Raw genomic sequence first — 21,798 nt, 5'->3', positions numbered from 1 at the left:
CCCAACGTGTCAAAGGCCTTTAGCCGATTTAAATACCGTTTAAACGAATCATTGACTTTGCAATTTTCCCAAAAACAATGAAAATTATTTATACCCCATCCACCACAAACATGTTGCTTGCAGATAAATTTGCGGCCCTTTGGTAATGAATTATTCATGGTGGTCAGCTGCTCATTGACAGACATCCAGACAAATAAACGGCTATGAGATATTAAAAATAAAATATGATTGTAAAGAAACGTTACGGAAGACCATGATAACGGACGCCCTTCTGGCAACAAGCCACAAACAATATTAGGAACTAACAAACTAACCCGTAAGCAACGTGAGTAAAACGTAAAAGTTAACGTAACACTAACTAAATATTTTTGTAAAGTATACCTAAAAGCTTAGATTTAAATCGTATATAATTATATATGCCCAAAAGTAATTTGAATCTCTCACTTCATTAGTGTAGTAGCTTTTAGTAATTCTCTATGGTTTTGTTTTCAACCCTATTGTCTGTGAAATATTCTGCGCAGGTAGCACATTGTGCTGTGTATGCCGGCCGTACACAAACACATTTAGTAATAATTCTTTTTAAATTAAATCAAGAGTTTTACAAATAATGTATCAGGGCTTATCACCTCATGTCAAAATCTTCATTTAGTGAAGTAATTAATATTCGTTTCTGAGTCCGGCAGTTAGTGTGTACTGTTCAGTAAGACGTGTTTTCTGCATACAGTGTGTTTCGATTTTTTTTTTATTATTAGCCTAGATGCTGTCCCATTGCTGGGCAAAGGCCTCCCCATTTTTCTCGCTCTTGCGCCACCGTGGGCTAGCCCGGCTGGTATGCCTCCAGCTCATCGCGCCATCTCTTCCTTGGCCGGCCACGGTTGCGTCGTCCGTGTACGTACGTCCGTTCGGGTATCCAATATCCATTCAGTTGTTAACTTTGCCCAGCGATAAGGATGCATGGTGGTAACGTGGCCAGCCCAATCCCATTTTAGCTTTGCCGTCTAAGCTCCTACATCCTTGATACCTGTTTAGGAGCGCAGTGTGGTGTTTCTTATTTTGTCGACAAGTTTTACCCCCAACATACTGCGCTCCATCGCTCTTTGGCATACCCCAAGTTGGGAGTTTTGCGAATCGGTCAATGACCAAGTTTGCGCACCGTAGGTTAGGACGGGCAGAATACACATGTCGACGAGTCTGCGTTTCAGGGAGATTGGTAAATCTCCTTTCATCAGCGTCTTCATGGACCAGTAGCTCTTTCAGGGGATTTCGAATCGTCGATCGACTTCCTTCCCTTGTCTGTTATGAAAAGAAACAAACGGGCCCAAGTAGTATTTCTTGCTCGTCTACCTCAACCCTACATCTCGTGCTGTTGGACATTATTTGAGTTTTGGACCTGTTCATTATGAGTCCTACCTCGAGGCTTGCAGTGCTTAGGTTTTTTAGCATGATTTGAATTTCTGCGTATGTAGGAGCAAAAAGGACAATGTCGTCCGCAGAGCGAAGATTGGTTAGCTTTTTGTTATTGACTTCAATGCCCCTCTCTATCCACAGGTCATTCAGCTTTCGGAAAACTTCCTAGAGGACACAGCAAAATAATTTTGGGCAAATTGGGTCACCTTGTTTAACTTTCAAAATTTCGAACTTAGGGCCGGTGGTGTTAGGTTTAAGCCGTACTATTGCCATAAATTACTTGAAGAAGTTCAATGTATCATAATATATGTAGGGTCTATTTCGTGGGTATGTAAAGATTTAAGTATGGCCGAATGCTTTATGCTATCGAAAGCTTTAGTAAAGTCTACGAAGGCTAAATAAAGGGGTTTATTAAATTCTGTATATTTTCTAGAAGTTGGTAAGGAATCTTTAGGTGGTCAGTGGAAGAAAAGTAATGTCGGAATCCGGCTTGCTCTGCTGGCTGATGTCTATCGAATTTTATGAAAATTTACAATGACAATTATAAATTCTTTTTTCTTAATTTTGGAAAATTTATACAGAGTGAACGTTTTTATAATTTTGTATAATCAACCATTATTTAGTTAGATGGATCTTAATTTCTCAACACAGTAAGATATTAATGTTTTTTTTAGTTAATTTAGAATACAACATTATAATGTTATAATTACATTATTTCTTTAAATTTTCCTGTTTTCATCGATATATTTTAGTACTTCGACATCAAAAATATCTTACGCAAATAACCAAAAACGTATGAATTTTTATTACGTATGAATTATTTTAGATTCATTATCAGAAGTTGAAATTATGTTCTTAGACAACGTTGAAAAGGAGACAATTGTGTCAAAATAGTAAATTAGGTTTTAGCTTACTTTCAGCTTGGTTGTACAGGGCCATTTATTAGTATAGCCTCTTTATTTTGGGAGTTCTCCTGTAATGTATTATCTCTATAGAGGCCAGAAAGACCAGCAACTATGGAGATTTGGGTAGGGGTCATAAACAGGAAAACTTTCAACTTTTATAAAATGAATGATGAAAGTCTGGCCGTCGCTGGCTCTTTAGCCATTTTGTTTTCATACGTAAGTACGAAAATTATTTTCAATATAATATGACAATCAACTTAAACATTTTGGTTAGATGAGCAATGTATGCGAGTGTACGATGACCGAGTGATGTTTTCATCGTTACAGCTATTTTAAGATTTATGATGAGTGCTGTACACCGCGCCACGTGCTTTTTATTATCTTTCGTAATTATTATTGTTATTGTTTGTTATTAAGCGTCTCATATTTTAAATAATGTAATTTCTTATGAACATTGAACACACATCATTTTTTAATTGCATTAAATCAATTTTAGTATTTACGAGACGTAAGTATTTAATTAATGTTATCTAACTGCCGTCTGCCGCACAGTGACATTGGATGATGATTAAACCCTTATTTAATGAACAGTTTGAGAGATAATGTATTGGTTCTTGTGTCAAAATCTCGTGGGGCCGTTAGTCCACTAAGGGTGAAGCCAAACGAGCGTAATTTGTGAATAGTGAGTGGCAGAATTTCGGCTGGCAGAAATTCTGCTGCATTCAGTTTCATACAAAAGTCCTGTTTGATTCACACGAGCGTAATTTTGTTAGTCATGATTTGTATGAAAAGATATTTACGTGACCTAAATTCTGCGTCTCACAACTCACAAATTACGCTCGTTTGGCTTCACCCTAACATATGATGTACTTACTTAAAACATGTACAAAACATGCCATTAGACATTAGACTCCATCTTTAAAATTACAGATTATGTTTTATATTAAAATCAAGAATGAAAAAAGTCAGTTTAAATGTTTTTCAGTCAAAATCAAAATTTGTATTTCTAAATAGGATAACAAAGTTAACACTTTTAGAACGTCTGCATGAGGCCAACCCGGCGAGAAGAACCAGCGTAAGAAACAGTCGCAGGACAGTCTTATTGTATTAGAATAAATTATTTATAACTAAATAATCAATATAAATTGGCAAACGAATGTATTGAGAAAATTCAAAACACCGAATTCAATATCTGCCAAGTACTAGAAACATAATGAATCTCATTGTAATAATCAAACTACTATGTTTACATACCTATTCAGTTGTTTGACTAAGATTTGCTGAAGAAACTTAAACACAGAAAGCATTCTTATGAGTTTTACAAGAAATTTCAATAAGTCAAGAGAGCTTATATCGTTGTTAAAAATTTAATTTCAAATAAAAATTTAACTTTAAATGTACGTAATAAATATATTATTATTTAGTTAACTTATTTACCACTAAACTAAAGTATCGAAAACTTAAAGTAATTTTACTTTCCTAAATAAGCTAGATAGCTAGATTTATATGGTGCTTTGGAAGAACTCCAAATTTGTAACTAATTTCAGACTGAAAGTCTCAATTAAGTGATAACAACCAGACGGTAAAAAATTCAAAAATTTCGCACTCGAAGATTACTTTGAACGCAGGGGAAATCTTCAAAAAGATTCCTGGGTAGGATATGTGGGATTTTTACCCACTAAAACCCCTGCGATGGACAGACTTCCGCACATAGAAGAGCAACGGGTACTCTGTCGAACAACTTCCGCTGCTCACCTAGCACATTGCTCTAACAGAGCTCTTCACGAAATTACACTCTGAAGCTTTCCCGGGGTACTACATGTCCCCATATTATAATGTAGCCCTAGTAGCAGGGAGCAGAATACTATGTTGACTTATGGCATTGCCACTATGTCGACGGGAACGTCGAGCAGGATCTGATCTCTCTCGATCTCGTTCAGCAGCCTCCTTTTGTGCCATGGTTGATTCACAAAAGGAGACTACAGCCGACCAAGCAGACTCTCTATTCAGCGTTGCAGATAAAACAGCTGGAAGAGAAAGGTCTGCCCCAATTTCGTCAACAAGGTTGCGCCGCTCTGAATCCCAAGCAGGACACTCTTCTAAAGTATGTTGAGCAGAGTCTGTAGCAGCCCCACAATGATGACACGCTGAAGTAGGTTCGCGCCTGATCTTACACAAATATTCACCAAAACAACCATGGAATGTCTTGTTTACCTAATTATTGAGTGACTATTCGAGGCAAACTAAACAAATAAAAGTTATTATGTATGTCTTAATCAGCGTGAGGTAAATAAACAAACTTTTGTGTATTTTGATGATGTTGATTATGAACTATACTGTTAAGATTCTTCTTGGAATACAATGCCAATTATTCGATAAAAAACACATTCCGGCGGCTCATAAAAAGAGCTCACAGTATCATTAAATTTAACATCACAAGTTTTAAAATTTAAATGATCGTTAAACATTTAATGAAAGCGTTTTGACAGCTTCCAGAAGTTCCACACCGACGACCCTCATTAACAGAATGAAAACTGCTATAGGTAGTAGGTAGTAGGAAAATTGTTTTTTATTATCTATAGCAGTTTTCCTTGTGTAGTCGCTGGTGTGTCCTTTAAAGCTTAGGATGAAAGAGAAATACTTCCACCAAGCTTGACCATCCTTCAATAACAAAACAACAAGACCTAACTTACTTCATTACTTATTATTGTTTACGTTCTGTGAGTGACGGTGTACAGATGGATATAATTAATGTTTATAATCTGTCTCTGGGGCTGCGTGCATTTAATGATAGCAATGCTAACTAAAGATCGTTTCAGTGATGAGAATTTTAGCACGCGAGTAGGTCCGCGCGCCCGGCTCAAATGTGCGGGCCGACGGTGAATCAACGTTTCGGCACACTTTTTGACATTTCCCCTGGCTTAGCGACTGCGACACGAAAATATAATCGGAATGCTAATATCGCGCAGGAGAAATCTGATTCTGCGAAACAGCACACACTGGTCGGTTTTAGCCGTTCGGCGTAGGCGCCCGGCGACCTTGGGAGAACGGGAGTGAAGAGCGAGCGTCGGCGCCATTTTAGGCGGCGGCGACGGCCACCGCGGTCGGGTCGGGTTTTATTGTCTCCGCGATTGCATAACACGACCGCGGGATCGGGCGCGTCGGAGATCATTAAGCGAGGGTCGCGAGCGGCGCGGCTGGCGGCCGGCCAGCGCACTTACACCAGAACACCGCCACGAAGTCCTTCTCCTCCAGCAGGCGCTCCAGCTGCTTGGCGGTGACCTCCTCGATTTGCGGCTCGTGGCGCGCGGGCGCGGGGGGCGACTTGCGCGCCGCGGCGGTCGCGAGCAGCAGGGCCACGATGACCGGCACCCACCTAGCCATGGCAAGGGCGCGCGCGTACTGACGCCCGCCCGCCAGCGCCGCGTGCGCGCGCGCACCCGCCCGCCCTGCGCATGCGCACGCGCCCGTACTGCTCTATGATAAAATCTTTTTCGACAGTTTTCAAGGAAAACTTTGGAGGTTTACCATTAATTTTTAATTCACCGATTTTATCTATCATAAGTATCGTATCGTATCGTTTTACATAATTATTCTTATTAAATTTTTCGGCCAATATTTCAGATTTTTTCGGGAGCATCCTTCCAATTCCTTTATCAAATGTGTTTTAGAAATACAGCAACAATAACACAGAATTACTTCAGTTGGTTCTACAGGCCACTTTAAATCAAAATTTAAAACACATTTTTGTGTTATGATTTACGTAATTCAGTACTTAGTTTGTTTTTAGAATACTAAATTATTGTAACTTAACTATTTTAGACTAAATTAGATGGTAGTTTTAATATTTAAATCTGGCCACACTGACAACGTGCAATCCCAAGGCTACGTTCGCTTCACTTGGAGTGGGGGTTGACGGGTAAAAATTGTGTATAAATACCCCAAGAGCGCAGTATGATGCGAATTTTGACGGAAGAACAATTGTAAGAGGAATCTCTGCCCGAAAGTGTACCACTGTATAATATTGTAGAATAAATGTATTTGAAAGTCATCATGCAGTTGCTTATCAATTGCCTATAATTATTGGCTGTAAGATAGAGAAGGAAATAACGAAAATGTTATATTACATATTAAATATTAATCTGCTCTGAAAGAAACTACTCACGTAACTCCAGATCTCTCTCCAGAGCTCTCCAGGCAACCGATTGGAGATATGTTTATAACATTTTCGAGACCTCGTCTCCCTTATGGCTGTGCAAACAAGGGCGGCCCTGCGAAAAGCTGCATTGCAGAGGGGAAAAGTCTACCTGTTTTTGAGAGGGAATGAGAGGGTGAACGAAATAGCTAAAAGGCGCTCTGGATTGGAGAGGAAACCCTTCTACGACCTTTGTCCTGTTTCATTCATCAAACGTCTTAAGAGACGACGCGATTGAGGAATGGGACAGGAGATAGTGGGAGGGATGGCCGGATGTTACGAAGATCTTTGTCCCAAGCGCAGCTGCTGCAAAGAAAATAGACATACTACACCAAACAGATACCCTACTGACCGGTCACGGCGGATTCGCCTTCTACTTGCATAGATTCAAGTTGAAGGGGGATCCGTCGTGCCTGTGTCAGTTTCAAGTAGAGGAGTCGATTCCTAAACTGTTACTCGAGTGCCCAATCTTTGCCAGCATTAGATTTTATATGATATTGAACAGAAATTAGGCACATCATCATCAGCATCTACAGGGTGTAACAAAAATATGTAATAATACTTTAGGGTGTGTATGTGTTCCTTATAGAGAGTTCACTGTGAAAGTAGCAACGCTGAAAGATCTTTTTTTCACTTTTGTATGGGCAAGCGCCCGAACGTCACGGGTTTCCCCATACAAAAGTAAAAAAAAAATATCTTTTAGCGCTGCTACTTTCACAGTGAACTCTCTATAAGGGATCACATCTACACACCCTAAAGTATTATGGTATTATCACTTATTATTGTTACACCTTGTATAACGGATGAGTTCTGCCTGCCATCCTGGGGTAAAAGAGCTTTTCTGTCTTTCTGTAAAATAATTGTAGTAATATGCAATGATATTATTATTGGGTTCAGTGGCGTTACGATAGGGTGGCAGGGCTGGCAAAATACCACGGGTCATCGACCCATAAGGGCCCCGGTCCAAGAGGCCGTGAGATCAGAAAATGTTTAATACATTATTTTATTACTAACGTGACGATTTTTACTGTTTTTTTTTTGATACGGGCCTCGGATGTTATAGTTACGCCACTGATTGGGTTCTCTAGGTCTAGACTCTAGAGTCCATACAGCTATACAGGTTGTTCGGGTGAACACCGTCGTTATCCTTAAAACCAACTTTTTCTATGAGTATATTATACTTTTCGATCCGGGCAATTTATAGGTATGGGTATGAAGACGGCATTTTTTTTGAGTTCCCAGCATTGTTTTCAGTATGGTTTTAATAGAAAAAGTTGTTCATTTTGACGGGCTCATTTGATGGTTTTAAGGATAACGGTGTTCACCTTAACAACCTGTATAAAACTAAATGTGATATTATGGTAGTAATCGAATGTTTGTGCCTTTGTTTCTAGTATTTTGGCCTTTTTATTATAAGACGTATATTTTACTGGGAACTAGATGACCCGGACCCCGGTGAATTTTGTATCACCTCCCTCCTAACTTATAACTACTAAGGGTGGGTTGCACCAGAGGCATGGTTAAGAGGATACAACAGCGGCTAGAGAAATGAAAAAAAAGTACGTGTAATATCTATAGCTGTCTCCCTTACCTCAAGCCTATACCGCAGAACGCGATAGAGACAACTGCAGAAAATCCAGAAAATCAACGATTCGTTGTCCCCTGATTCCTTCTCCAAAACTTAACCGATTTAAGTACTTTTTTCATTAAAGATTAAAAAAAGGCTTGAGCTGTGTTCCTATGTTTTGCTTTTTTTGTATAATCTAGCCAAATCTGTTTTCTGGACGTTTGAACACAGTGGAAAATCTGGCCATTTTTTTGGGTTTTTGAACGTAGCAACTATACTTATATCTTATTTAATAATTAAATTATGAAAAAAAAAGAAAACATAGGGACATTATATTAGTGGCCGTAGATATTCAGGAAAAAAAATATAACTCTACTAGCATTATCCAGGGAGGAAACAGGGGACAACGTTTGTATGGAAAAAAGGGTGGTGTGGAATCCTCTTAAAGTTAAAGTTATGGTTATAGTTAAGGATAACTTAACTTTAACCTTAACTTTGACCACAGAATTTGACAGATGACAGCAGCTGGTCCGACAAGGCTTGAATTGAACGTGGGCGGGGCGCTGCTGGTAAAGAACTGTCAAAAATGGCGTTTATGTATGATGACAGCGTTAGATCCTTTTTTCGCCACGTTCATTCAAAGTCTTGTCGAGCTCAAGTTTAAATATGACGTCCATTTTTGACTTTAACCAAAGATTTGACATTTTGCATTGTAGTTATAGTTAAAGTTACAGTTATAGCTATCTTGACAGTTCCTTCTCCTTTACCAGCAGCGCCCCCGCCCACGTTTATTTCAAGCTATAATACCTCAATGATTTCAAGCCTTGTCGGACCAGCTGTCATCTGTCAAATTCTGTGGTCAAAGTTAAGGTTAAAGTTAAAGTTAGCCTTAACTATAACCATAACTTTTAACTACGCCTCTGGTGCAACCCACCCTAAGTATTTTCTCAACGCACAAACCTTCCCTGGACTACCACGAATATTAGACTATAAAAAACCAGTCAAGTGCGAGTTGGACTCGCCCATGAAGGGTTTCGCAGCAGCAATAAGATTTCTTTTTATGAAATTAAAAGGTTTTTGATTTACTTTTTAAATGTCTCAGTTGATTTAATGAAAGTTAATTTAAGGTTTACCATTTAAGACGTATAAAAAAAACTACTTGTTAGATCTAAGATCTTGTTCAAACCAATTTTCGTTGGTAGTTTTTATAGTAATGTACATCATGTATTTTTTCTAGACTTATCGTGCCCCTATTTTAGAAGTTAGAGGGGGGGGGGACACATTTTACCACTTTGGAAGAGTTTCTTGCAAACTATTCAGGTTAGAAAAAAATGATATTAAAAACCTCAATATGATTTTTGAAGACCTATCCGTAGATGGCTACGAATAATAAAAACTAAGGAAAAGTAACTCCGTCAAAAAACATGCTCCACAAATCACAATACTTGTCAAAAAAGTGTACCTTAGGTACACATTTCAATACATTCGCAATATTTAGGTGACCTTGATCGGTACTAGGCTGACGTTACATGACAGATCAAAAGGAACCAAATTTAAAACGGTAATAGTATGGGAGTTACGATTCCTTAGTTTTTATTATTCGTAGGTAGATGATATATAGTAGATCTATGAATAGGTTAGATGAAAAAAAAAATTTGTTTCAATTGTACACTTGTACCTATGGGGACCCCTAAAATTTTTTATAATTTTTCCATTTTTGTATCAAAATCTTAATGCGGTTCACAGATTACATCTACTTACTAAGTTTCAGTAGTATAGTTCTTAGAGTTTCGGAGAAAAGTGGCTGTGACATACGGACGGACAGACAGACAGACATGACGAATCTATAAGGGTTTTTTGCCATTTGGGTACGGAACCCAAAAAATGAATAAATAGGATCGGTTGAGCCCACGAAGCTAAAACAAAGCTTCATGGTTGAGCCGTTCTCGAGTTTTAGCGAGACTTTGGCGAGACTAACAACAAAATTGATTTTTTTTTATAAAATAAGGGGGCAAACGAGCATTTGGGTCACCTGATGGAAAGCAACTACTGTCGTCCAAGGACAATCGCTACATCAAAAGAGCTGCAGGTGCGTTGCCGGCCTTTTAAGAGGGAATACGCTCTCTATTTATAAGGTTCAAGAGTTTAACAGTCCGTGGCAGAAAGTTACGCGAAAAGCGCACGGTGTAAGACTATGCCATTGATCAAGGTAATGAGAATGGTAATATTTTTCGCGTAGAACGATGGCGAAAAGATGCAGGAGGTACATGATTCCGTACAATTCATGATATTAATAATTATTATTTTCAAAATTATATATTATTAAATTATTGTATGGCATTTGATTAACGCCGCCGTAGTACCTACGTACCTGTAGGAAAATATAAAATAATCGACCAAGTGCGAGTCGGACTCACGCACGAAGGGTTCCGTACCGCTATAGGGCGAAAGTAGACAAAAATTGTGTTTTTGTATGGGAGGCCCCTTAAATATTAATTTTATTTTATTTTTAGTAACTGTATTTCGTCCCCGTAGAGCTAAAATTTACCAGATAGCTTTTTCATCATTTTGAGATACGAGCGTTTAAAGTTTTAAAATTTTCAAAAAATTCCTGCAGATTTCTGTTAAGATATATAAACTTTTTCTTTTTGCTATTGCTTGGATGGTATACCAAAGTTACTTAAACAATTTTTAATGAATTTAAATGTATTTTTATAATAAATATTCAATAAAAACTACTTTAGTTACTTTTCGCCCTTAACGTTTCTTTCATCAGTGTAATTTTATTGCTTGTTTAGTGCATTTAGTGAGTTTTCGCATAAAAACTGAAGAATTAAAAAGGGTTATAAGTATGCTTTAAGGCCGACAACGCACCTGCAGCTCTTCTGATGTTGCGAGTGTCCATGGGCGACGGTAGTTGCTTACCATCAGGTGACCCGTTTGCTCGTTTGCCCCCTTATTTAATTTAAAAAAAAACACTTAGTTAATTTTCAACTAAATAAAAATTAATAATTCTCACTTAGTGAAAAGTTGGAATTTTCGTTTATTAATAAAAACAACATTTTAATCAGTAATCCTTATAAAATTCAAAGCAAGAAAACGAAACAAAATTATTTTTTTTTTTCTATCATTCATAATTGGATACGGATATGGGGGACTGGCCGACGAGTAGTACCATGCCAACCCACTAAAAACATTTGCCATCAGCCGTATAACGGAGAGTCTCCTGAAACTATCTAACACAAGAAGCCCACCTCGACTGGCTGGTCTACCACATAAGGGATAGGATTTCCAACAAAATAAGGGAACTTAGGCCAATTGAAGCATTTTCATCGGCACCGGGACTGCTGAGAAGGTTCCCATATACACCCAAAACCCCTTTAGACAAAGTCTTAGAACTTTTCAAAACCACGTCTCTGCTCTTTTGTTCTACCGAAATCGGTATCCTGAGCCGAATGGAGGGTGGATCTTCCTCCCTCTTCCGCTCTGCGGCCCTTTTCTGTGAAATTACGGATTCACAGCTGATGTCATGGCGCTGCATCGCACACCATAAGTCCTCCAAAGCGCCACATTCGTGGCAGGCTGACGTAGGCTCCTGAATTGTTAATATTACGTACATGTACGTGCCGAAACATTTGAGTCCGGTGAGCACCGTGTAAGGCGGAGCCGGAAGGTAAGAGATTCTCTGAGCTTTGAGAACTGGACGCAGAATCTGAGTCTCTGTTGGCATTAAGCTTCTCACTTCCATTATCAGGAGCTACTGCTCTCTTTTTCCGCATCTGCTAGAGCTGCTTCCATTGGAGGTTTTTCACCTTGTGACCTTATCTCTTGTACGAGCAGGTGCAACTTGGCGAAGAACCCGCAACACACCCACAGCGGGTCCCCCTTTCATACCTGAATGCTCCTCCTCATCGAGTCGTGTTTCTCATGTCTGAGGATCTTGACCTCCCCCTTCTATGACCTTCCTTTATATGGTGTTACGCCAGCTATTTCTATCTGTGGCCACTCGAAAAGCGTTATAGACATTGAACTCAAGTGTGGTGCGGATTTAATCGGACCAACTCATGGGACAGCGGCCCCGCGGTCTTTTTCCCACAATCTTGCCAGTTATCATGAGTTTTTCAAGGTTGCCTCCTTTTTTCTGCTTATGTGTCCGAAATATTCTAAGATGTGTGATGTTTTCATGTTTAGTTTAGCCATGAATGGATGCGTTGGTTCTGAAAGCAGTTCATGGAATTCAGAGCATTTTCCTCCAGCAACACATCTCGAATGCGTCGATGCGTCTTCGGTCTGCAGCAGCGGATCCTTAAAGACAGATGGAGAATATGAGTGTGTGGACAAGCTTCGTCTTTTTTGCATATTTTGTCTTTTCGGTCAGGTTTTTTGTGAAAATCTGGTTCACAGGAGCCGTTGTTCGTAATAGTAAACCCAAAGACGAATACGCTAACCACTTCCAATTTTAGAGCGCCAGTCACAGGTAGAGTGTTGCTTCTATCTATGACCATGATTTTGGTTTTCTCTTTATTAATAGAGAAGCCCAAGGTATTGATGATTTGCTCCATTCTCTGAAACAGTTCTTGCATCTCGACTTCATTTGCAGCCAAGAGAGTAGTGTCATCCCTAATGCTAGCTATCTACAATTGATTGCATTACAGGTGTACCTAAAGGTTTAGCAAAAACATTAAAACTTTATAGGGAACCTTTACGGATAAGACTTTTTGAGAAGGTGCCCAAAAATTATCTTCTTAACTTCCCTTAATTGAAAAATGATATTTATAATTATTATGGTAAGGGACAAATTTTAGTGAAGTTATAACAATTACATAATTTTATGTCTCAATTCTCAACGTAAAGGACATGTTGTGAGAATTGTACTAAGCTGAAGGTTAACGTAAGAGACTGCATCGTATTTTAGAAGCATTTACGCTATTTTTCTAACACGTTAAATATTTACGTCCTTTAAAATATATTTTTTTACTAAAAAACCTGTGTAGACATTCAAAAATGTGTACTGTAAGGGACATTTTTTTAACGATAGAGGAATTCCAAGTATACCAAACGATAGAGCTCGAAATTCTGAATTCAATGATATTTATAATATAGTATAACTCATTTTCGCCAAAATACGTTAATTGATATTTCCGGTGTCGAAATATGCACTTGAAGTAGCGTACAATAGTCACTAAGTCTTGTTAGATGAACACATAATTCGCATTTGCAGTATTTGAAAGAAGTATAAAACTCATTAAAATGGTTTAGTTGAGGAATTTTTACAATATATTTATGCAAAAAGTAACTAAATAAGACATAGTGAATTTACGCATACCATACACAAACGCTAAACGCGTAAATTTATAGATCGAAAATGGGCATTGTCCAAAAAAAATCACATGTACTTTTTATATTTTTTTTCGTTAAAATAGGGTATTTTAAGAATACAAATTAAATAATTTTGAAATTCATAGGCTAGTTTTTTCTCAATAAATTTTTAAAGTTTCGCTCTGACGTCATCATCGGCGGCCAGTAATTGAACTCTGCAGTATGTTTTTTCCTTTTAATCTTATTTATAATGGCTGGTTCGTCAAATGCAAGTTCTCATTATGTGAAAGCTGATACGAGAAGCTTACCAAAAGTTCGAAACGTAATGTTGGTCGAATTTATTGCTAATTTAACGCCATTGAAGGTCAAACAAAGGTTAAACGTATTTGTTCTAAAATATAAGTAACTAATGGGTATTTTTTTCGTTTATATACAGAAAAACGATCACTGACCTTATTTCTCGAAATGTTTTTGAAATAAGTAAAATTTAAAAAAAATTGACAATTCCCATTCACTAAGTAGACTTAGTTAGTTTTATTTAACATTATTCAATGCAAATATTTAGAGAGTTGTGACTAAATCAATATAGTGAATTTTCGATTTACTTAAGTTATTTGAAATATGATTTGTTCATAGAACGAAAAGTACCTAAATCAATTTAGTTACGTAAAAATGCGCTCCGTTAGTAGCTATAATAATTATGTCCATTAAGTGTTTTTTCGCTATCGTAGTCGATCTAAAAACACGAAGTTAGTGGTTTTTACACAAATTATCTCCGAAACTACGCATCGTATCGATAAACTGGTAACACAGAAAAATAGAAAAAAAATCACACACCTCAATGGCATTCTTAACTCAATTTTGGCCATTTTGCTATCTGGTGAGTTTTAGCTCTACGGGGACGATTTGTTGAGCGGCAACAGAAAATATACACAATCTGTTTTTGAGATACAGCCTGGAGACAGACTTCGTCATATCCCTAAGTAGTCTGTGGACTTCGTTGTGTGGAATTTCTGAACGAAACTCTATGGACAACGCTGACTGTCATAACTTTTTCTAGTCTCTATGGTCTTTTCTTCATAGTGCGAAATCATGTTAATGAACAAATATCGATAAATACTATGTTTGCACTTTATCCATATCCATACTAATATTATAAATGCGAAAGTGTGTGTGTCTGTCTGTTCGTCTGTCTGTCTATCTGTCTGTTACCTCTTCACGCCCAAACCGCTGAACCGATTTAGCTGAAATTTGGCATGAAGATACTTTGAGTCCTGGGAAAGGACATAGGATACTTTTTGACACATAAAAATGCACGGTTCCTGCGTGACAAACGAGTTTTGGCGCAACAGAGTTGCGGGCATTATCAGTTCTAGTTATTAATTAAATAATATTATAAAGTAGTACCATCGAAGAAATTGATATACATAGACAGTTTGAAGACCTACAACATTTTGTCGGGTTATATTTCAAATTAATGTTGGATGTGATCTTTCGGCTGAGATTGACCAAATTACGCAGGTCCCCAATCTGCCTATGAATCAACTTCTTTGTTAGTACATAGTTAGTACCTTGTAAATTGTACGGTACAAGCACGGAATATAATATACTTAACACTTATAAGTTATATTTCGTAGGTACAAGGTACTTCATAATAATATTATAGTACCTACAGACTGTAATGGTTAGAATAATTTATAAGTGGGAGAGCCATGCTTCGGCTCGACTGGAGAAATACCACGTTCTCACAGAAAACCGGCGTGAAACAGGGCTTGCGCTGTGTTTTGTCGAGTGAGTGAGTTTACCGGAGGCCCAATCCCCTACCCTATTCCCTTCACTACCCTCCCCTATCCCCTTCCCCACCCTCCCCTATTACCCTATTCCCTCTTAAAAGGCCGGCAACGCACTTGCAGCTCTTCTGATGTTGCGAGTGTCCATGGGCGACGGAAGTTGCTTTCCATCAGGTGACCCGTTTGCTCGTTTGCCACCTTATTTCATTAAAAAAAAAATAAGTTTTTATTAAAGAATAATTATGACAGTTATACTTTTAACGTAAAACTTTTTATCTTTCAAGCATACTATTTTTCTATTTTTTTCATAAGCACGCAAGATAATTTTAGATTATTACACCTATTAATATTACATATAATATAATTATAGTCGTTAAATATTAAAATTATTATTCATGTTCTTAAAGTATTTTTTCCGTGGAAGAGCCATGCTTCGGCATGAATGGGCCGGATCGACCGGAGAAATACCACGGGCTCATAAAAAACCGGCGTGAAACAGTGCTTGCGCTGTGTTTCGCCGAGTGAGTGAGTTTACTGGAGGCTCAATCCCCTACCCTTTTCCCTTCCCTGCCCTCTCCTATACCTTCCCTACCCTCCCCTATTCCCTTCCCTACCCTCCCCTATTACCCTATTCCCTCTTAAAAGGCCGGCAACGCACCTGCAGCTCTTCTGATGGTGCGAGTGTCCATGGGCGACGAACGTTGCTTTCCATCAGGTGACCCGTTTGCTCATTTGCCCCTTTATTTCATAAAAAAGTATCATCCTTACAATAAAATTGAATAGAGTTAATCGGAAAAACATTTTAAACCGTCAGTTTCGATATCGAAAATGTTAACGCACAACACTAAAAGCAGAATGTGGCCATGTGAATGTCACGTGGTTTCTGTTTCAAGCCCCATGATTGGTTATCAAGTTTAGAATCGAATGACAGCGCAATGCTAAACGCTAGCTTATGTGAGCTGTCAGTGTCAAGTAACAGTTTTCTGCCGTACGGTCGGTACGTTGACAGATACCGTAAGTTAAAAACTTTTATCTCGTGAAAGTGAAGTGTTGTGAACTGTAAAATGGATTTTGTTTATTAAAAAAAGGCCTAAACTTGTAGTGTAATATTTTTTGCAAGTACGATACTTTGATAGGTAAGTGTTTTTACTGTTACTAATGTATAACTTGTTACCGCAAACCTGAAAGCGCTATTTCATTATTGGATTAGTTCTCGCCTCACCTGACTACGTTATCATGATTTATCAATATCCCATACCCTGTAAACTAAATACTTAAGCCAACAAAAGGTCGTTAAAATTGCCTCATAGCTAAAGTATTTCGCAATTTTGGCCATTATTATTTTGTTTACAACTGATCTTGTTTTAGGTACAATTTACGTAAAATGCAAGGCTATGTGAACATGTGTATTTTCCTTTTGTTTCCTAAAAATTCGAATACGTAGCATATTATGTTTATCTTTTTATCTATTTACTTTTTATGACGTAGTGAAGGTGCAGGTAGATCCATACCTATTCTGTTAAACATTTCACATCTGTTTTTATTTTACTTTAGCTTTACGAGGAAATAATCTCAGTAATACTTCTTTGTAATTGTAAAAACAGAGGTCAGAAGAAATCTCAAAAGCAAGGTAGATAAACATTTTGCTCCTAAGTAATTTGAATAATTACAAGACGAAATTTTATTTAAAATTAATTGAGTATGATTATGTTTGGGTACATTCTTCATTATGTTCCTATGTGTGTTTTATTATCACAATTCAGAGTCTTAAAAAACTTAATAAAATTCAATTAACAATTAATTACAAGAAACAATAAAACCAAACAATAAATTACTCAGTGTGATAAGATCTGTACCCAATTTTATCAGCGATGTGTGATAACGCAGGCTTTTGTTTCCACCATGTATGGTGCATGTTCCGTACCATCATAATGCACAATAAAACTGTGCAATGAAATATTTTATTTTACTTATGTCCTTCTGAGAACCTTATAAAATTAAAAAAAACAAGAAAATAGCATCAACTGTTTTTTCTAGGAAAAAACTAATGTTTTGGGCGGTAAAGATTTAAAGACCGATTCTAGTTGACGTACAGATAGGGGGGCCCACAGGCATGGCTTGCTTAGAGCATCAAGTAGTCTTAATCCGTCACTGGTTATTTGTAGTTTAAAATATAATTACAGGGTATATGTAACCTCTTCACTATTATTATTATCAGTTAAATAAAGAGTTAAACATATTGTTTTATTATGTCAAAGCATTTGCCGCATTCAATTCAAATGATAAAATCAAAAGAACAACTCGGTACTTCTGATAAGATTGCACAATGACTATTCTAGAAACATACCTATAGATCAAGCATAAAACTGTAAAGTATGGTTAATAATTTCATGTGATAAGTAACAAATTAATATAACCATTTCTAAAAAATGGAAAGACCAACTATGATGTACTGTCATGGCCAAAACTAATGTCACAACCCTCAAGCTTATTATCAACCATAAAGTTAATATACCTAGTGGAATAGAGCAACAATCTTGAGCTGTCAAACAAAACCGAAATTGATTTACGTCTGTGTGTAAAAAATTATTTAAATATACACTTACACAAGCATCTTTCTAAGAGATAAAATTGTCAACGATAAGTGTCGACTGGACCTCAACTGATGAAAAAAATTGTTTCTGCTATCATGTATCACATATATATCTCTTTTTACCATGCAGTGTTTCTGATAGTGACATCTCGCTTGCTCATGCCTTTATTTCTCTATTCCGCTAGGTATATTAACTTTTTGTTATCAACCAACTGTTTAGCAGATGTATCTGCTAAACATTTGGTTGATTTTATGCTTGTGTAGTGAGAGTGACCAAAAACTTCATGAAGAAACCTTTACATCATTGGCCCCAGCCATATTGGTAAGTCCATGGGACATTGCCGAGTTTTTGGTAATGCAGTATCTACTTCGGCAATCATAATTATTATACTTTACATACTTAAATTTTTTCGTGTTACCTACATACAGTAAACTGCAACACGTTTTTCCTCAATTCCGTCCTAATCGTCAATGATTTTGTACCGGTCTCAGAATACGAAATTTATCAAATTGAAAGGAATTCTTTAATAGACTCAATTCTTTTAATTTTATTGTATCATCGATATTATAATCATTATCCTTTGATAATGGACGCGATAATACGAGTACACTCATGTACTGATAGACGATATCGAGAGTGTCACATTCGTCGCGTACTCGTTACCGGCCGCCTTATCACAAGGAGCTCAGTGGCTACGTGGCCGTTTACCAGACAACAACCATGGCAGACTACCGCGCAGGAAAAGCTGGCATCAACGCCGAGGCCCAGGCCCGAATCAACAGCAAGTATAACAACGATATCGCCCAGGAAACGCTGGAATGGATCAAACAGATCACGGGCGAAAACATCAAAACGGACGGTGACGCCGACAATCTCTACGAAGTGTTGAAAGACGGTACGCTTCTCTGCAAACTGGTAAATGCCTTCCAGGCGGGAACGGTTAAAAAGGTCAACCAGTCCACGATGGCCTTCAAATGCATGGAGAATATCAACGCGTTCCTTGAGGCGGTGGTCAAACTGGGAGTGCCCGCTCAAGAAACGTTCCAAACTATCGATCTGTGGGAGAAACAAAACCTCTACTCGGTCGTGATTTGCCTGCAGTCTTTGGGAAGGAAGGCTGGCAACTTCAATCTGCCGACCCTGGGACCCAAGGAGGCCGATAAGAACGTCAGGGAATTCTCGGAGGAGCAGCTGAAAGCCGGCCAGAACGTCATTTCGCTGCAGTACGGAACGAATAAGGGTCAGCAGAGCGGGATCTCGTTCGGTAACAGACGCCAAATGTAATTTTTAAGTAATTTATTTTATTTCTATGAAGTAATAAACTTTTTTAACTTTTCAATACTTTTTTATTGAGCCCAGGCAAGGCAGGTTGTAAATGGAAACGGTGCTGATTAGATAAAGTATTTGTGTGGATACTGATAATTTTCGTTCAGCAATTGCATTGAAATTATTGCTTGGATTTGTTTTATCGGATTTACGTAAGCGTTTTTAAATTCCTTGCGAATAATAATTCAAGTGCTCATTAAAACTTAGTTATTACCTATTTGCTAATTCTATTACAAGTTTTTTATTGACTAATTTAAAATTGTAAATAATCAAGAGTAGATAGGCTAAAAGGATGAGAGTTGAGAGTTGAGACATTATTTTAATCAAGTGCTCCAGAGTTAAGGCTTAAGTAATAAAAAAATATTATTCTTGAGTAAATACCAACAGTAGTGTAGTAAAATTGAACACAATTTTTGGTAAACTCTTTAAAACCTATTGCCGCCAGACACAAAGGTCAAGGCAGTCGTTTCCCTAATAGCTCCACGACGCCGTTACTTGGCTCTGACGTACCTAAACGTTTGCATTATGGAAAATATACACACATACAAACTCCAGACTGATAAATTGCAGTTCCTAATGGCATCATTTATTAATTTGGCATTAAAATGGACAAACTTTTACCTATTTATTCGATGACTCAAACACTTGACTGATAAAGATGCGACACTGATAGGCGATGATGGTAACAAATAACAACTAATTAGACATTAAAGGAATTTCCCGTACAGTGTGTAGAAATTAATCCCCGTTGGTGTGAAGATTAAGAAGTATTGAACGGAAAACCATAGAACTTAGTAGACCTTGCTTTTCTCGAAGCTTAGTTATAGCTTGACTTGATTTCGGAAGGATGCGCATAATCAGTCGGAGATAATATAATATATAGATCAGTAAACGCTTGCTTTTATACAAAATACCTAATACCTAATGTAGATGCAAATATGCCCTCGGGTTTTGGGTATTTATGGGCATTTTACCCATCTCAGTCAGAGATAAAATAAAATCCCCAGTGCCAGAACAAATAACCTCCTTTCTTGGCAGACGATTAAAAAACGACGATTAGACGGACGACGACGATTAGTATCAATCAAGTATTGATCAATCCTAGCAAACCTAGATATCCTGACGGAACTAGTAACTACTAACTAGGGGGATATTTAATATTGAGTATGAAGTTGGGAACAGGACGGAAGGTGTGGTCACGCACCGCCAGACGACGGAAGCACGGCTGCGAGCACGTGACGACAATGACCACTCTCGCTTACATACACCATAATATAGTTGGTAGGATATAGTAATACTAGATGACGACTGACGCCAGAAATGAGGGTCGGTAATTCACTTGCCACCAGATGGAGCTATGTAGATCTCCATATAAAACATCTCGATGGGTTCAGACATGTAGCGTGAAGAGGTAATAGACAGGCAGATACAGTTCCGCATTTATAATATTAGTAAGGATAATGATAGATGGTATAAAAATATAGTAATTTACTATTTGCTCAGTGCTCAGTTGGAGTTAGCTTGTAAACGATCTTACCAGAAAAGTTTTAAGTTGTTTTAATGAATATATATATGCTGCCCAATAGCACATAATTATCGCCTTTCTATCTCCCAACATTGGTGATGGTGACACAACATCAAGTATCGATGAACGTGGGACTAGTGTATTATGTTAGTAACATAATTAAACATGAACGTTACATCTATTTTTGGTAACATAAAGGTGTCATCAACCTTTGCGATGCTCCGATGAATATATTACTATTAATGTTATTAAAATGTTAGAGGTTTAAGTAGTACTTATGTATATTACAATTTGCATGATGTATTAACAGAACTAGTTTTAATACTTGAAAATTTAAAAAAAATTGAAATTAAAGTAATTTCAAGTTGAAATTACTTTATTGCTGTAAATATTGCTCCAATTGGCGATAGAAGCCGTAAACCACGATCGAATTCTTGTGATCTATGTGGTTTACCACCTGCATTATTGCCTTTAAGGAAATTCTCATAAGCACAATATTAACTTCTTTCATAATATTGCTCTTGTACAAGAAGGATGCTGAGTTGACTTATAAAAGCCAAAATCCTCTACTGACCTATTCTTAATCAACGTACGTAGGCTTTCTGGATTTGGTACGCGCATTTAAATTGCGCGAAAGTTTATTATACTAACCTAGAATCAATGATATTCTACTTATACAGATCTGTTACGTTCATACTATTTTCCGGTTTAAATCTCTTCCGAACCACATTAACAAATTTGACAGATAAGTGAAACAAAAGATACGAAATGACATTTACATAAAAGAGACAGACTAAATAAAAGACGACCCAATTGGGTCGTATTTGAAGCTTCACAACGCGCGCGGTAGTATCATATCTGCTTTGAGTTTTTCATATAATATATCATTGCCTAGAATGGACTTATTTCTAAAGTTTATTTGGTAGCGTTGTAAACAAGGATACAACATTGCATTGATCTACTCTACTATAATTCGAAAGAAATTATGTACCTAGAATGCCAATGCATTGTTATAATGTAAAGAAAGCTTTCTATATCCCTTTCTACATAAGAGAATACAGGGTGCAAATAAACCTTCCTGCCAAATTTTTTCCAGGGCTTAGGTATCATTAGGAGAGTCCATTTAACAAAAAATGGGTGTATTTTTTATTGACATATTTTATCCCATTT

General features: G+C 37.5%; 3 protein-coding genes across 10 annotated transcripts in view; 2 read left to right on the top strand and 1 right to left on the bottom strand.

Annotated features, from left to right (window-relative positions):
- LOC121727357 overlaps nt 1–5,710 on the bottom strand; it is a 32,965-nt gene extending 27,255 nt beyond the window's left edge. For all 7 annotated transcript variants that reach the window (XM_042115140.1, XM_042115142.1, XM_042115143.1 and 4 more), the window contains exon 1: nt 5,534–5,710. In XM_042115140.1, coding sequence (XP_041971074.1) covers nt 5,534–5,696 — 163 coding nt within the window. In that variant the 5' untranslated portion in view covers nt 5,697–5,710. The remainder of the gene's footprint in view (nt 1–5,533) is intronic.
- Nucleotides 5,711–16,135: 10,425 nt separating this feature from the next.
- The window catches only part of LOC121726765 (myosin heavy chain 95F), a 46,071-nt gene continuing 40,408 nt past the window's right edge, over nt 16,136–21,798 (top strand). For both annotated transcript variants that reach the window (XM_042114253.1, XM_042114251.1), the window contains exon 1: nt 16,136–16,319. The gene's annotated coding sequence lies outside the window, so the exon portion shown is untranslated. The remainder of the gene's footprint in view (nt 16,320–21,798) is intronic.
- Nucleotides 18,401–19,090, top strand: LOC121726767 (myophilin-like). Its single transcript, XM_042114257.1, has one exon. It carries the CDS (start codon nt 18,498–18,500, stop codon nt 19,059–19,061), a length of 564 nt encoding a protein of 187 aa, XP_041970191.1. The 5' UTR covers nt 18,401–18,497; the 3' UTR covers nt 19,062–19,090.

Source organism: Aricia agestis, chromosome 5, assembly GCF_905147365.1.
Source record: "Aricia agestis chromosome 5, ilAriAges1.1, whole genome shotgun sequence".
Taxonomy (NCBI): domain Eukaryota; kingdom Metazoa; phylum Arthropoda; class Insecta; order Lepidoptera; family Lycaenidae; genus Aricia; species Aricia agestis.
Note: the sequence above shows the minus strand (reverse complement) of the source record. Positions and strands in the feature narration are given on the sequence as shown.